Raw genomic sequence first — 15683 nt, 5'->3', positions numbered from 1 at the left:
AGTCCAGGGCTGCGAGGGGAGGAGGAGCGAGGGCGAGGCCGGGTGCCGGTGACCGGACGGCGCCGCGGCACCATATTCTTCCCCTCCGCCGGGCTCTCCCTCCGGCTCTGGCCCGGCGGACGCGCTCTCAGATCGATCCCGTCATTCTGCAGCTCTCCGTCCGACTCAGGGACGAGCCCGCACCGCTCTTGGTGCCGGCATCCGGGAGAACAGGACGCACGAACCCCACTCTGACGCTCACACTCGAGTGTGCATGTGACATGGTGGCACCTGGCACTACAGTACACCAAGTGTTAGGGTGAGAAGCTGTACTTGCCTCGCGCGATCCGAGAGAAATCGCCATCCGCACCCCGCGCGGCGCTAGGCACGTCGTGGGCGCCCGATAAACTATCCTGGGGTCTCTACGAGAGAGAGACAGAGACAGAGACGGAGACCTCATTAAATTCACCCCCTCGCTTTCTCCTCAGGAAACAGCGGTCTGAAGAGGTCACGTTCCTAGGTGGAGTGTCACTGCTGATTTAGAGGCAGGGTCCAGACGGCCTGGAGATCTTCAGAAAAGAGAATTTTCTCCTCTACCCACACTAATTGGAAGGAATGCTCCTTTATGTCAATAAGATTGCACACACTGCTACATCAGGCTAGCTAGGTCAACTCCCACTGGCAGGATTCTCTCTGGAGCTGCTTAGAAACTGCCTTTGGGACTCGAGGTTGATAAAAACAGAAGCTGGCCTCTCTCTCTCTCTCTCTCTCTCTCTCTCTGAGACTTCCTACAAACCTATCGTGAAGCTGGTGGATCTCATTCTAATGAATCCGTGGCCGCCTACTAAGCATTTGCCGTGGGCCCAGCTATTGTTTGGCCTCAGGACAATAGACACTGTCCGACTGAGAGTCTGTCGGTTTTGCCACTAATTTCTGTGCAGCTTTTCTGTCTCTGCACTTTGACTTATCTGTAAAAGAGTAATTTCCTAGTTACATGCTTACCTTTCCAGACTTTTGCAGGACCCTAACTGGTTCTATTGTCTATGGAAACATTTGTAAAGTATAAAACCCTACACAGAGGCCAGATACCACTAGGCCATCAACTTTTTAAAGAATCCCGTTCATCTCTTTACTTTCTAGAGTACCTTCTGGAGGTTTAAGCAAAGGCTTGTGGACTTCCAGTATTCTAGGTCCAGATCTGCCACTGGTTATGAGTGAGAAAACCCACTTCTCTCTGGGCATGTTTCCTCCTCTACAGAGTGAAAGTCTTCCTCCAGATTGGCGTTTCATGACCAAGGGTATTTCAAGGACGGAAAAAATGAAGCACATCTGGGATCCTATTTACATTAAGAAAAAAGAGAGAAAAGACAACAGGGGGAGGGGGGAATGAAAGACTTCCATATTTAGAAAATATATGTCTGCATTATTAAATTTTGACAAGATAATTGAGTACTTTTATAGTTGTAGAAGAAAAAGGGGGGGAACCCTGGGCACCTCAGAACAGAAGAGTAGCTCCTGTCAGCAGAACTGTGACCCCTCCAACCTGAGCAGTTCCTCCCTCGAGACTGCTGTCTGCATGTGCCATGCTGAGCAATGACTTGGGAACCCCAGGTCCTCTGCGGGACCCAGGAAGGACCCATGGACAAGTTCACTCTGTCCCAGCTTGACCAGCCCCCTCAAGGCCACTTCTGTGGCTTTCCCTGAACTTTGGACCCCTCCTCAATCATCTCTACCCCAAAGTAGGTGCAGCACAGCATTAGTGGACGCCCAGTGCCGGCCTTCCCCACCCCCAAGCTTTTCCTTTAAAGGTGATCTTTCAAAGTCAGGAGCCCTGGTCAGATTCCCTCGCCCTCATCCTTTTCCCCAGCCCCCAAGTACAAACCTTAGGTGCCTGAGGACCTGGTTCCTGCCCATCATCCCTAGACGTTGACCTACTTTCCTGCCCCCCAAAAAGCATCGCTCCCCTTCCCTTGAAGCCCTGGGGTCCCTTAAAGAGACATTGAAGTGTGGCATTCTTGAGTCAATGCTTCTTGTCTCTGAAAGATAATTTGCCATTAACTATACAGGTTTTTAAATGGCTGCATGAAGGCATGAAGTGGCTTCAACCAATATGAAACTTGGAAGCTATCTGCTTCCATCCTACACACTTGGAGTCCCACTCCCCCCCATCCATCTCCCTCGGCTCATTATTTGTGTACACATATACGTCCTCCCCAGACTTAGGCCTCTTAGAGGTAAGGACAAGGTCTTACCTTGTTAAAACCCCTAGTTGCCATCACAACATCAAGCATGGTAGGCCTTGGATAATTATCTTCACCAAAGCAGCAGCATACGCCATTCCCCTAACAAACATGTGGCAGTAGTCAAGAGCACACATTCCAGGAGTCAGAGAGACCTGGGTTTAAATCGCCTCTGGTGACTGCCAGTTATATGACCTTGAGCAAATGTTTTAATCTGTAAAAGAAGAGTACCTACCACCCGGGGATTATGGGAGATCATTTAGGTAAACTTCTTTGCGAGGTGCCACTCCCATTAACAAACTGTGGTGGTTATTATGCACGATGTGCACGGTGCTGGATCTATGCAGAAATTACTCAAACTGGCAGGAAAAGGGCCTACTGACACCTGTCAAGAATAGGCACTCAAATGTGTATGAAACGGCCAGTACAGGGAAGCATCGGCGGGCCAGCCAGGAAGGCATTGCAGAACATTCAAATCAGACCTTGTCCTCCTGATTACTGGCCCCTGACAGGTCTCACTTGACCCCACAGAAAGCTAAGTTCCTGCAGAACTAGCCCCACCTGCGGGGTGTGCCTGGCCTCCCCCTGGGGAAGAACTGGGAGCAAGGTGCAAAGGAGCTCAAGTGGGGGCACTTGCCCCGTTACCAACACCCCTCCTCCCCCGCGGCCCCCCGCCTCCCCCCCCCCGCCCCCCCAGAGCAGAGCATGCTGCTCCTCTTTCAAACTACACAGCTCACCGGGAGAAAGGAACACTCAGCCACCAGCTCTAAAACCAAATCTTTATTCTCTAGTTTGAAAAGGAGGGTAAGTGGTTGTTCTGTTTCATTCCAGAGAACAGAACAAGGCCCAATAGGTAGAAATTACAGGAAAGCAGATTCCATTCATTATAAGGAAGAATTTCTAACAATTAGAATTATCCTACAATAGAACCAGGACCTCAGGAGGTGGGGACTCCCTGTCACCTAAGTGTTCAAGCAGAGGCTGGGCATCCACAACCTAGAAATGTAGAAGAGGAAACTCGCCCCTTTCTGCCTGTCAGCCGACCCTATCAATGGGGCAGTCCTTTCCACCATGTCGAGTTCTGGAACGAGTGGAGGGTTGGGGTGTTCAGACAAAAGCCTGGACACGGGGCTGCTGACAGCCAGGGGATGCTCTAAGCGCTGGGAGGGTGGTGCATTGATCTCGGGGAGGGGGAGTGGAGCTGAGCACTAACAGTAGATGGGTCTGAGTCCCGGTGCCTACGCAGGGGCAGGAGGAAGGGGACGGGGTGGGACAGGTTAGAGCAGCGCGGCCTCACCTCTCAGTGCTGGAAAAGGCCTAGGTGCTGTCCAACAAGGCCAGCAGGTTCTCCCGGGTGTATCCAGCTGGTCCACTTTTCCTCCCAAGTGCTCATTTACTAAGGACTGTACCACACCTACTTCCAAAAACTGAGCTGAAGAAACTCATAATAAAAGACAAGGACATTAAGGCGTTAACACCAGAGGGGAAGGGTCTTCCTGGTCCCTGGTGGCCCCTCCAGCAGGAGGGCTCTAAGGGGTAGGTGAAGCTGCTATTGCTACTCTTCCAGGGCCCAGGGCAGTCAGGACAGAAGCTTAGCAAACACCAGCTGGAGGCCAGAGTCCCGTGCTCTGCGAGTGGTTTCCCGGGCGCCCGGGGCCGGACCTCCCTCCCTAACAGGGCCCAGCTCCCCGGCCGCTCTCCCATCCCTTGCCTACAGCAGCAGCAACACAGGCCCCCCACAGCCCGGGCCCACGGCAACACTCTCGTGTAAAGGACGCCCAGCCCGCCCCCCTCGGCCTCCACGGCCCCTGCCCGCTCAGACGTCATGCTTCTTCTGATGGGCCAGGAGCTTCTCCTCGTCGTCGAAGGTCTGGCCACAGATGGCGCAGCAGAAGGCGCCGTCCCGGATGTGGCTCTTCCGGTGGGTGATGAGGTTGGACTTCTGGCTGAAGCTCCGGTCGCAGTCGGGGCAGGCATAGGGGCGCTCGCCCGTGTGGATGCGCCGATGGGACACCAGGTTGGACTTCTGGCTGAAGGCTTTGCCGCAGTCTGGGCACACGTAGGGCTTCTCGCCGGTGTGGATGCGCCGGTGGGCCGCCAGGTAGGGCTTGTGGCGGAAGGCCTTGCCGCAGTCCGGGCACACGAAGGGCCGCTCGGGGGCGTGGTCGCGCCGGTGCGCCGCCAGGTGGCTGCCCTGGGAGAAGCGGCGCCCGCACTCCTCGCAGGCGAAGGGCCGCTCGCCCGAGTGCACGCGGGAGTGCGCCACCAGGTGGGTCTTCTTGCCGAAGTTCTTCCCGCACTCGGCGCAGGCGAAGGGCCGCTCCCCGGTGTGCTGCCGCTGGTGGGCCCGCAGGAAGCGCTCCAGCCGGAAGCTCCGGCCGCAGTCCTCGCAGCTGAAGAGCGAGGGGGGCGCGGCCGCCGGCTCGGGCGGGGGCGCTCCCGGGGCCTCCTGCGGAGGCTCGGGCGGCCGCTCCCGGGCAGGTTTCAGCGGGGCCTCGGCGGGGGGCTCGGACGAGGCCTCCAGGGCGCCGGCCGGAAGCTGGGGGCTCCCCGAGCCGGGGCCGGCCTGTGCAGACCCTTCGGACCGCTTGTGGATCTTGCTGTGGGACAGCAGGTTGGGTTTGTGGCGGAAGCGGCGCCCGCACTCCGTGCACGGGTAGGGCTTCTCGCCGGTGTGGATGCGCCGGTGTGAGGTCAGGTAGGGCTTATTGGTGAAGCGCTTCCCGCATTCGGGGCACTGGTGGGGCCGCTCGCCCGTGTGCACACGGCGGTGGGCGATCAAGTTGGGCTTGTGCCGAAAGCGCTTGCCGCAGCAGGCACACTGGAATGGGCGGTCGACCGCGTCTCCACCGGGCCGGGGGGCGGTCACAGCCGGGCGGCCCCTAGGCCGGGGCCCGAGAGCCTTGGCTGCTGCCTCCTCCAGGGCCTCGGCTACGTGAACCCGCTTGTGAGCGACTAGCTGGTCCCACTGGGCAAAGCTCCGGCCACAGTTGCCACATATAAAGGGCCGGGCCTCTGGGGCCGGGGGGTGGCACCTCCGCACGTGAGCTCGAAGCTGCTTTCGTCGCCAGAAGCGTCTCTCACATTCAGGACAGGCGATGGGCCGCTTTGCGGCCGAGTGGGCCCGTAGATGCAGAACCAGGGCCACCCAGCCTCGGAAGGTCTGCCTGCAGAGGTGGCAGGCGAAGCCCAGATCCGGGGTGGCAGCGGCATGGACCTGGCAGTGCAGTGCCAAGAAGGGGGGGTGTCGGAAGCGACGGCCGCATTCAGGACAGGGCAGGGGCAGCCGGGCCTGGCAGCGCCGGGTGTGAAGCCACAGGGCCACCCAGCCCGGGAAGTGCCTTCGACAGTGGGCACAGCGATGGGCCCTACTGGGGGCTTGGCTGCCCGACTGGGCCACGGAAGTGCCTTGTAACCTCAGCCCGTGGGGCTCCTTCTCCAGGGTCTGGGGCAACTTCTGGGAGGGCCCAGAGACCTTGGGCTGGGCCGGGCCCATGGCCGGGGGACCCTTGCAGCGACGTTCCAGCATGGGTTCCTCCTCTGCTGAGGGTGGAAAAGCAGTGTCACTCTGGAGATCAATTCATCCTGCCCCAGTTCCTCCCCGGCCGACCCCAGGCCTCAGAGGAGCTCGTCCCTCTGAACTCCTAGAGCCCTTGAATCTGGCCTATTCTTCTATTTCCTTGTCTGTTCTACATCATTTCAATCTTGCGCTTCTAGATACCATTTCAAGTGTATTTAAGTATTTACTCAGTAGTCACTAACCCTGGAAACGACCAGAAGGGAGGAACTCTGACACTTCTCGGAATCCCCCCTCATGCTAGTCACCCTGTGTCTGGCATGGAGTAAACACTCCAGCGTTGGCTGCACAAACATTCCTGCCTTGGGACTCACCAGAGAATGTGGTCACCTCTCCCTGTGGTGCTTTAGGCTTTTTACAAGCGCTTCCCTGCTGCCCCCTGCTCGTTTCTAGTATTTCCCGCCGCTACATTTGAGCTTCACAGCAAGAGTGAGGCGGGACAAGCAGACATGAAGCTCCCAGCTTGACAGATGAAGCAACTTTGAGGCATAAAAAGGAGAGGGGGGCTTGCCCGAGGGGACACAATAAACCAAGAGCAGAACCAAGACCGGAGGACAGGTCTTCTGAACTCCCAGGCCAGTGTGTTCTTGCTTCTAAAACGCCGGGGTTTGTAAAGTTCCCACAGAAAGAAACTCCTACAGCCTTGACCCTATTTATCCTCTCCTGGGTTCTAATCACACCACAGGGGAGCGTTTTTGGCCTCCCTAACCCCAGTCGCTCAGGGTAGAAGCCTGGAGAGCAGGAGACAGCGCTTCTGGGGAGCAGGAGGGGAGTGCTAGATGCTACTTGCAGCGCTCTGCAAGGCCAGGCCACTGCCTGTCCAGACTGCCCACACTCTGCCTGCCTGCCCTCCTCTGCCCACACACATGATTAGCACATCGCAGGAAGGAGAGCTCTCCTGAATCCAAGGAACACCCACAGCCGGCTACCCTGCCTCGGGGTGGTCGGGATTACTACCGGGGCGAGAGAAGGGGAGGAAAGACAAGACTGTAATCCCTGTCCCCTGCCAGGTCATGCCCCAACCCCACCAGGAACTGCCCCACATTGCGCTCCTCCACGGTGCCGGGGAGCCCAGATTCCTCGAGGACAGCTTCCGGCAGCCACTGAGGGGTGGGTGGTGGTTAGCCTCCTAATGGACCTTCACTGCCGGCTTGCAAGCTCCAGAAACATCCTCCTAAATTCCCTAGAGCCGAACTCCTCTCGAGGAGCTCAGACATGACTCATTCCCCATGGCCAGACTGAGCACAGGGAAGATGCTGGTATGGGAAGGTGATCCTTCCCCCCTACAGGTGACCGCCTTCCTCCAGGATGAGGCGATCTGAGCACTGGGGCTGTGGAATGGTTTGGGAACCCAACAAAGAAGGCCAGACTCTACCCTGGAGACCGTGGAGCTGGAGATGAGGCTTTTTCCAGCTCCTCCCGGGGATGTTCCTGGGGAGACTTCTGCGGCTGCAGCGCCTGCTTCGGCCCACACTCTGGTAGCCCCCAGATGTCAGGGAAAACTGCAGCAGTAAAGACACCCCTACCCCCATGGCAGAGCTCAGACCTCGGAGTGCAGAGAGGCCAGCCTTACCTGCGGGGAGGGGAGAGAAAACACGCATGAGGCTCTGAGCTCCTCCGGGGCAGTCATCTTTGTGTCCTCGCCAGGCACAACCCCCTCCCCCACCCAAGCCCCACACCCCGAGAGGCCGAGGAACCTTAACGGATACTGGATTAATAAATGAATGTGGCCCCTTCACCAAGGAAGTACACGACAGCGTTTGGGGGTCATTTCCTCCACGGGTAAGGTCACAGCATGAATTCTCCATGCTGATGGCCAAAGGCCGGCCGGCCGATGGCAGAAACTCTGGAATCCCTGCTGGCTCCCCTTCCCCCACCCTCCTCCCAACAGGAATTCCAGGCCCGGTTCCCAAGGGGCTGCGTAGGGCGAGCTAGTGTGGCCAGGTCTCGGTCACAATCCCCTCGCGCCTCTGGATGGCAAAAGGTCGTGGAGATCCCACACCCCCCTTTTGTTTTCGCGAGTGTCCCCCGTCCACGTCGCGGGCACACGGCTCCGCGCACCCCGAGTGGGCCCTTTCGGGTCCCCACGCAGAGCGCACCTCGCGGAGCCTGCGCGCAGGTGCGCGGGCTCGCCCCCCCATTCGGTCCAGCACTGTCCCCCCCACACAGCGCACACAGTCACGCGCCCGGCAGGTAGGGCCGCCCGCCTCGGGCCCGCGTGGAACCCCGCGCCCTGCCCGGGACGAACCTCTCCGGCGGGGTGCGCGGAGGCGCGTCGCGCGTCCATGAGGCCGGAACGCCGGCGCCGGCGGCCGCGCTCCCCACCCCGCGCGGCGACAGCGGCAGGTTCGAGTTCACAACTGCCAGGCCCGGGCCCAGCCCCCCCGCCGGTTCCCAGCGCCACGTGACTACAGGAGCTGCCGAGGGTCAGTCGCGGGCTGGGGCCGGCGGCCGCGGCCGGAGGGCGGGGCGGGGCGGGGCGGGCGGGGCGGGCGGCCGGGGCCCGTCCCCTCCGCGCCCCCCTCCCAGCGCCCCCTCGCGGGCTGGGCCGGGGGCGGCCGCCCGGAGCTCGGCTCCGTAGCCATGGCGACCGCAGCCCGGATTTTCCGGGACAGGCCCGGCTCAAGTTTCCCGACCCTTTGTCCCTACGGAGGACGCGCGTCCTTGCGCGACCGCGTGGCCGGACCGCGGTCCCTCGGCTAGACCCGGCCCCGCTGGCTTCCTCCGAGAGGGCGCTCGCCGCCCCCGGGCCGCCTGTTCACGGCTGCGGCCGCCGCCGGCCACCTCGACCTCTGGCCGCGCCGCCGCCCCGAAGGGCCCCAGGCTGGGGGCGGCGCGGCCGACCCGAAAGTCTGGCTTCTGGTTTGTCCGCAAGTGGAGAAAGGAAAGGCCCGACCGCGTGAACTTTAAAGAAAGAGAATGCCCCCTCTTCCAGAAATTACCCCGAGCAGGCGTTCCCGGCTTCCCGCGGCGGGGGGCGCGGGGCCTGGCCGAGGGGCCGCTCTGGCCCCGGGCATTCGGCTGGGAACCGCGCGGCAGCCGGGCGGCGAGCGGGGAGGCAGGTGCGAGCCTGCGCCCGTGACTCACCGCCGAGCAGGTGGCCGTGGCTTTACGAACCACACACTTCCTGGCTTCTCCAGCCTAGTCCAGGGTCATGTACTTTTACGCTTTTCAACAAAGTCGATGTTAATTGTGCAATCATTTCTAAAACACTTAAATCTGTTGCATCAGTTCTGTCGGAAACAGAATATAAAAATCTCTCATACTTTTAGCTCCTAGAGTCAGTTACATTTCAAATCTTGGTATGTCTCCTCCGGTGTTTTTTTCTATACTTACCTATGCACGTTTGACGGAATAGGGATAATGCGTTGCAAAAAATGTACTCTGCCCTTTTCACTAACAATATTGTGAGTTTTCTCCCATTTTACTAGATATTCTCTTATGGCGTGATTCTTAATGGCAGCATAAATGTACAAGTAAACTTTCTTGGTTTTCTGTATCATTAGAGATTCATCTTTTATCGCACATGGCTGATTTTAAAGTTCGAGGAGTGGGGAACTGACGGATCAAAGGCAAAGTATACTTTTAAAATGCTTTCTAAAATGTCTTCCAGGAAAATTTATTAGCTTTCCCTTGAGAAATGCCCATTTTTCCATATCCTTGACGACGCTGGCTATTTTTTCAAATTTAAAGTCATTATTTCTCATTGTTTTGAATTTCATTTCCTAGATTACTAGTTAGCTGGCTTGTTTTTTTCACATTTCTTGCCTGTTTGTATTTTCTTTTTTGCGAATTTGCTTATGTCCCGTTGCTCACTTTATTTGTCCATTTTTTAAAGTTGGGAAATTGGTTTTATTTCACATTGTTTGGGGGTTCCTATCTTATAAAATAAAAGGCTTTTATAGTTTCTGCCTTTGGTGCACATAAAGAGTAGCCACCACACCCCAAATTAAATTTTATGTGTGTATTTTTATCACAGAAAATAAGTTTTAATATCTAATAGTGTAAGTACTCCCCCTACACAGATTCCTTTTCTCCCCCCAAAAAATTTTCTTGGCTACAGTCACTCATTTATTCTTCCAAATAAACTTTAGAATTTGTCAAATATTTTAAAATTTTTCTTGTCAATATTTTAAAATCCATTTGAAGAGATTTAAGATTCATGTCCCCCCCCCCCCCCCCCCCCGCCATTTGTTCAGGTCTTATTTTATCTCTCATAGTCAAGGTTTCTATTTGTAGGTTAGATGTATAAGTTTATACTTTTTATGTAATAAAAATTCACAAACATGAAAAGAAAAACTTGTCAGAGCATGAGTTTTGGAGTTCAGAAAATACGTTCATAGCATAAAGCATATTGTACAATGTATGTCAAGTTTGATGGTTACAGAAGAATGGATTTGTCTACCAGTGCATTCAGAAGATACTCTGTTTGTTTGTTTTTTTAAGTAGCTTCCACCCAGCGTGGAGCCCAGTGTGGAGCCCAGCAAGGGGGCTTGAACTCACCACCCTGAAATCAAGACCTGAGCTGAGATCAAGAGTCAGACACTTAACCAACTGAGCCACTCAGGTGCCCCTAAGATATTCTAGTTTTTACCTAAGTACTTATTAAGGATAATTAATATGTAGGGAGTCCTTACGTTGTGTCAGACATGGTGATAAAGTGCTCACATACACGTTTCAATTAATCCTCTCAACAACCCAGAAAACATACTCTTCTAGTCTTCATTCTACAAATGAAACAACTGAGTCTCAGAGAGGTGGAAGAATTTGCCCAGGGCCACACAGCTAGATAGGGCTTTATAGGAAACCAGCCCTACTCCTCACCCCTAAAATTTTATGTGTGGGAAAAGCACCAAGTGCTGGGCCCAGCACAGAATAATTGTGAGATGCCTATCAGTTCATGAGTAAATGTGGCACGTCCAACACTTCCTTCCCGCAAGCACCCTCAAAGGGGAATTCCTTCATGGACCCCAGAGTATCTTCACCTCTGGGTAACCAGTCTCTCTTAGCCAAAAGGCTCTTCACTTAAATCCATAAACTATTCCCTCACTCCCTGGCCCCCACTAGAAGAAGTGTCTTCCCGCCCAATCAGGAATTAGCCACGTGCTATATCTTCCTCTTTTGGCATAGCCAAAGGAAACACTGGGGCCTTCACTCTGCAGAAGGGTAAGGAACACAGGAGTTGTGAGGGATTCCCAAGCCTTTATGCCAGCCAGGAATTCCAGGCCTTGGTATTTGGGACTCTGCCCCTCAATATGCCTTAGAGGAGGATGTAGGGGGCATGGTACAGCAACCAGCCAAATGGCCTAACCCAATGGAGACTGTCTCAGCTCTGACATGCTTGCCAGAGAATGACAGGGCTGTGCAGGGTAGAGGACCCAACAGACAGCAAAAATTGACAGGGGCTCTGGGAGGATCCTCTTCCCCTCCAACCGTGCCCGGCCTCCACTACTGGATTAGACGGCAAAGTAGGTGGGCATGCCAGGGGATGAGGGGAGCAATGTCTCCAGAAATCCTCTATGAAGAGGACTGAGAATAGCTTAGAAGCAGTCCCGTATCTGCAAGAGGGCAAACTGCGTCCACCTCTCACAGATACACTGTCCCAGTCCTCCCCACAGGACTCACTGCACATCCAACAAATACTGAGTCAGGGCCTGCCATCTGCCATTGGGCCACGTGCTGGGCCTCATCATGAGTCACACAGACACGGTCCTGCTGTTTCCCCACAACGATAAAGGATATCGAAAGGACTTCTCAGCCCAGTTTAGTGATGGAAATCTTTCTTGGGGTAGTACTTAATATGAAATAAAACCAAGTACTTGGTGGGTTGTTGTGGTTTCTTTTTTTTAAGATTTTGTTTATTTATTGGACAGAGAGAGCACAAGCAGCAGGAGCGAGAGAGGGAGAAACAGACTCCCGCTGAGTAGGGAGCCCAACATGGGGCTAGATCCCAGGACCCTGGAATCATGACCTGAGCCGAAGGCAGACGCTCAACCAACTGAGCCACCCAGGCGCCCCAAAACCAAGTAGTTGTTGATAAACTTTGAATGGATGACTGTTGAAAAGCTGGAGGAGAGTAGGAAGCCAGAGAGAAGAGAGAACTTCACTCTATTGCAACTAACAATTTTTAAGTCCAGCTTCAGACAGCATCCAGAAGGTGGATGGGAAACCTCACAGAGCTCCTTCTGGGAGCTCGTGGACAGTGTGGGAGGAGGCAAAAAGGTCCCACGTTGAGCTGGGTGGAGGCCAGGCCTGCTGACCCCTTGCAGGTGCTCAGGCAGCCCTGGGGGGGGGGGGGAAGCAGCCACTGCCCCCCTTCCCCCCCACCACCACCACCGCTGAGGAAGGCCCTGAGTGTCCCAGGCCGGCACCTCCGGCGAAGGGATCTTGTTGCTAGGTGGAGTGGAAACTCCCCAGGAAAAGATCACAGCGTTCCTCCTTGTGCATGGCAAGGACCCCCTGTAAGAGCAGGGCCAGACGGAGAGCAAATGTCACCCCGAGCCGGCTGCACTTCTGCTATTGCATACTAGTTCCAGGAGTCTGTTTCTCTTTTTTCTTTTCTTTCTTTCTTTTTCTTTTTTTTTAAGATTTTATTTGTTTATTTGACAGAGAGAGACACAGCGAGAGAGGGAACACAAGCAGGGGGAGTGGGAGAGGGAGAAGCAGGCTTCCCGCTGAGCAGGGAGCCCGATGCGGGGCTCGATCTCAGGACCCTGGGATCATGACCTGAGCCGAAGGCCGACGCTTAACGACTGAGCCACCCAGGCGCCCCGGAGAGTCTGTGTTTCTAGAAGGAAAAGCACAGGTTGGTCAAAATGAAGCCAGGTAGCGATCTGGTTTGCTGCGGTGAGGCCCATGCCTGGGCGCCTCCCAGCTGCGCGGCCCCTGCCCACCCCCCACTCCCGCCCTGTGCAGCCCCTCCCGCCGCCCCCAGGCCCGTGGGTCCCCCCACCCCTGCAACCTGGTCAGCGTGGCCCTCTGAAACAGCATAGTTCCGTTCTCGAACCTCTAAGGTTCCGCCTGGTCTGAGCGCACCCGCCTCTGTACTGGGCGCCTCCGAGGTCCTCCGAGGTCCGGCTGGACGCTGCGCGGCCCCAGTAGCCGGGCCCCCCTGAGGCCTCTGCGCTGGCTGTTCTCTCTGCCTAGAAAGCTCTTCCTGCAGATCTTTACAGGGACCACTCAACACTTTCTTCAGATTCGGGCTCAGGTATCCTCTCCTCAAAACGCGCTTCCCAGAGCGCCTCTCTCCTCCCCGCACCCCCCACCTGTAGGAGTTTCCTGTGGCTCCTGTGACAAAGGACCGAAAATCCGGTGGCTTAGGACCACACGCATCCGTGCTCTTCCTGATCTGGAGGCCGGAAGTCCAAAATCAGTTTGGGCAGAAACGGAGGTGTTGGCCGGTTTGTGTTCCCTCTGGAGGCTCTAAGGGAAAATCTGGTCCCTTCACGTTTTACAGCTTCTAGAGCTGCATTCTGTGCACCTCTGTCTTCGAGGCCAGCATGTCCCTTCAGTTGTCCCCTCTGTCCCAGCTGGGGTCAGAGCTACACCCCCCCACCTCCCTCTCGTGAGGACACTTGTGATCGCATGTCGCATGTTGGGGCGCCCAGGCAATCCAGGCTAACTCTGAGGGCCAATATAAATTAAAACTAAGACAAATGTTTTAATTCTCCCTGGGGCAAAAAGGGAGAGACTCTCTGTCCCACCCCTTCCTTAGAGCATTTACTTGAGAAAAGTTGTCATTGTGAATGTCTCTCTGCCCCTTTGAGAGGCATGTAAATCTTTTTTTTTTTTTTTTAAGATTTATTTATTTGACAGAGAGAGACAGTGAGAGAGGGAACACAAGCAGGGAGAGTGGGAGAGGGAGAAGCAGGCTCCCCACCAAGCAGGGAGCCCGATGCGGGGCTCGATCCCAGGACCCTGGGATCATGACCTGAGCCGAAGGCAGACACTTAACGACTGAGCCACCCAGACGCCCCCATGTAAATCTTTCCAAAAGTTACACAAGCCTCTTGGGAGCTTTACAACCGCCCCCCCCACCTCCCTCCAAGCCCTGGGAGCCACCTCCTTGAAATGTAAACACCAAGGGAGATGGTGACCCACGGAGGGTGGGTGGGGGCCTGACTTCCTGGGGTGCCCGGCTCCAGGCTGCAGAACTATCCCATCATAAAGATAGGAGACACACCCTGTTCCTTGGGAGAAAGGCAATTAGCAAACACAGGTGGCCACCCCAATGGCCAGGTGAATTTAGGATGAACTCTGGGTGACAAACGGTGCCATCGGGGAAGTCCTCTTGCTGAGGACGAGTTACACTTTATCTGGAGACCGTGTGCAGCAGGCCGCGTCAGCTGGGCTGTGTAAGGGAGAGGGGATCTCCTTCAGCTTCCTAATCTCTTAGCGGATCGCCTGTGATGTGCATCTCTTTCTGCTTTCGTGCTTTTTGGATAATAAAACTTTTCTTTCTCTTCTGCCTCTGCAGAGAGCTTTTCTGAGTTGGTAGATTTTGTTTTTAATTATAGTTCCCCAACATGATCTCCCCATCTCAAAGTTCTTAGCCAACTCCCATCTGCAGTCCCCTTTGCCACGTAACATTCACGACTCCAACCATTCGGACCTGAGCAGGGATTAGGGTCCTCATCAGCCCACCACCCACTCCGATGCCATCCCTTCCCAGCTCCCCTACTCGCCTTTACTGTTGTGCGAAGCTCATGTCGCCGGAAAGCAGGGATCTGGCCTTTTCTCCTGCAGCCAGCCTCTAGAAGGGCGTCAGGTCCACGGCTAAGTGCCTGGGGGCCAAATGAATAAGGAAATGGGAGAGCTGGAGCCCACAGGGAGCGAACTGGATTAGATCACACAGGTCTGGACCATCGTTAACCCGCAAACTTCAAACTCTCTTCCCTGCTTGTTAAGCAGATGATGGGAGTCTGACAGAACTTCGGGTGAGAAAAAATACCACTTTTCCTCATAGGAAAATTCCAGTCCGTATGTGAGTGAGGCAAAGAAGACGACATTTAGAAGAAAACTTGAGTCTGTAACTCTCTCCCTTGAAGGACTCTGATTGTAGGGAGCAGTGCCTTCGACATATTCTTTTATCTGGAACATTATTCTAGAATGACAGGAATGCGAGAACCTTTGAGGAACCTCTGGCTCTGAGGGGGACCGTTGCTCGGGGGAGGAGGGTGCCCGACGCTCTGGAGACCAGGTTTACCACTGCTTGGTGGTTTGCTCTCGGGACCATACACCGCCAGGAAACCCGGCAACGAACCATTGCGGTGTCTCAGCCAAGACAGAAGGTACTTGACTTCACCTAGAGATCTCCATTTTTACCTTTTCGAGGTCCAATCTCATCTATTTTTTTTTTAAGATTTTATTTATTTATTTGACAGAGAGAGACACAGCGAGAGAGGGAACACAAGCAGGGGGAGTGGGAGAGGGAGAACCAGGCTTCCTGCTGAGCAGGGAGCCCAATGTGGGACTCGATCCCAGGACCCTGGGATCATGACCTGAGCTGAAGGCAGACGCTTAACAACCACCCAGGCGCCCCACAATCTCATCTATTATTATGATGCTATGTCTTTTTCTACTCCAGACTGGCTTCGGGTTGTGTCTTCAACTTAATTCAAAAGTTGGATTTAGAAGCTTTGTTTGTATCCATTCTTGGTTTAAAATCTACTAAAAGCCGGGGCGCCTGCGTGGCTCAGTCGTTGAGCGTCTGCCTTCGGCTCAGGTCATGATCCCAGGGTCCTGGGATCGAGCCCCGCGTCGGGCTCCCTGCTCAGCGGGAAGCCTGCTTCTCCCTCTCCCACTCCCCCTGCTTGTGTTCCCTCTCGCTATGTCTCTGTCAAATAAATAAAATCTTTAAAAAATAAAAAAATCAAATCAAATCAAAT

General features: G+C 55.2%; 1 protein-coding gene across 8 annotated transcripts; it reads right to left on the bottom strand.

Moving 5' to 3' along the window:
- Positions 1-2984: 2984 nt before the first annotated feature.
- Positions 2985-8819, bottom strand: REPIN1 (replication initiator 1). 8 transcript variants are annotated; one of them, XM_036122646.2, is made up of 3 exons: positions 8739-8819; positions 7172-7369; positions 2985-5762 (listed from the first exon to the last, which is right to left on the bottom strand). In XM_036122646.2, the coding sequence occupies exons 2-3, from the start codon at positions 7326-7328 to the stop codon at positions 4036-4038; spliced, it is 1884 nt and encodes a 627-aa protein (XP_035978539.2). In that variant the 5' UTR covers positions 7329-7369; positions 8739-8819; the 3' UTR covers positions 2985-4035. The 8 variants fall into 8 exon arrangements, with proteins under 8 accessions (XP_035978539.2, XP_035978537.2, XP_035978538.2 ...); XM_036122644.2 differs by lacking the exon at positions 8739-8819 and adding an exon at positions 8045-8196 and having other exon boundaries at positions 7172-7298; XM_036122645.2 differs by lacking the exon at positions 8739-8819 and adding an exon at positions 8045-8193.
- Positions 8820-15683: the final 6864 nt, after the last annotated feature.

This window comes from Halichoerus grypus, chromosome 12, assembly GCF_964656455.1.
Source record: "Halichoerus grypus chromosome 12, mHalGry1.hap1.1, whole genome shotgun sequence".
Classification (NCBI taxonomy): Eukaryota; Metazoa; Chordata; class Mammalia; order Carnivora; family Phocidae; genus Halichoerus; species Halichoerus grypus.
This window is presented reverse-complemented; position numbering and strand designations above follow the sequence as displayed.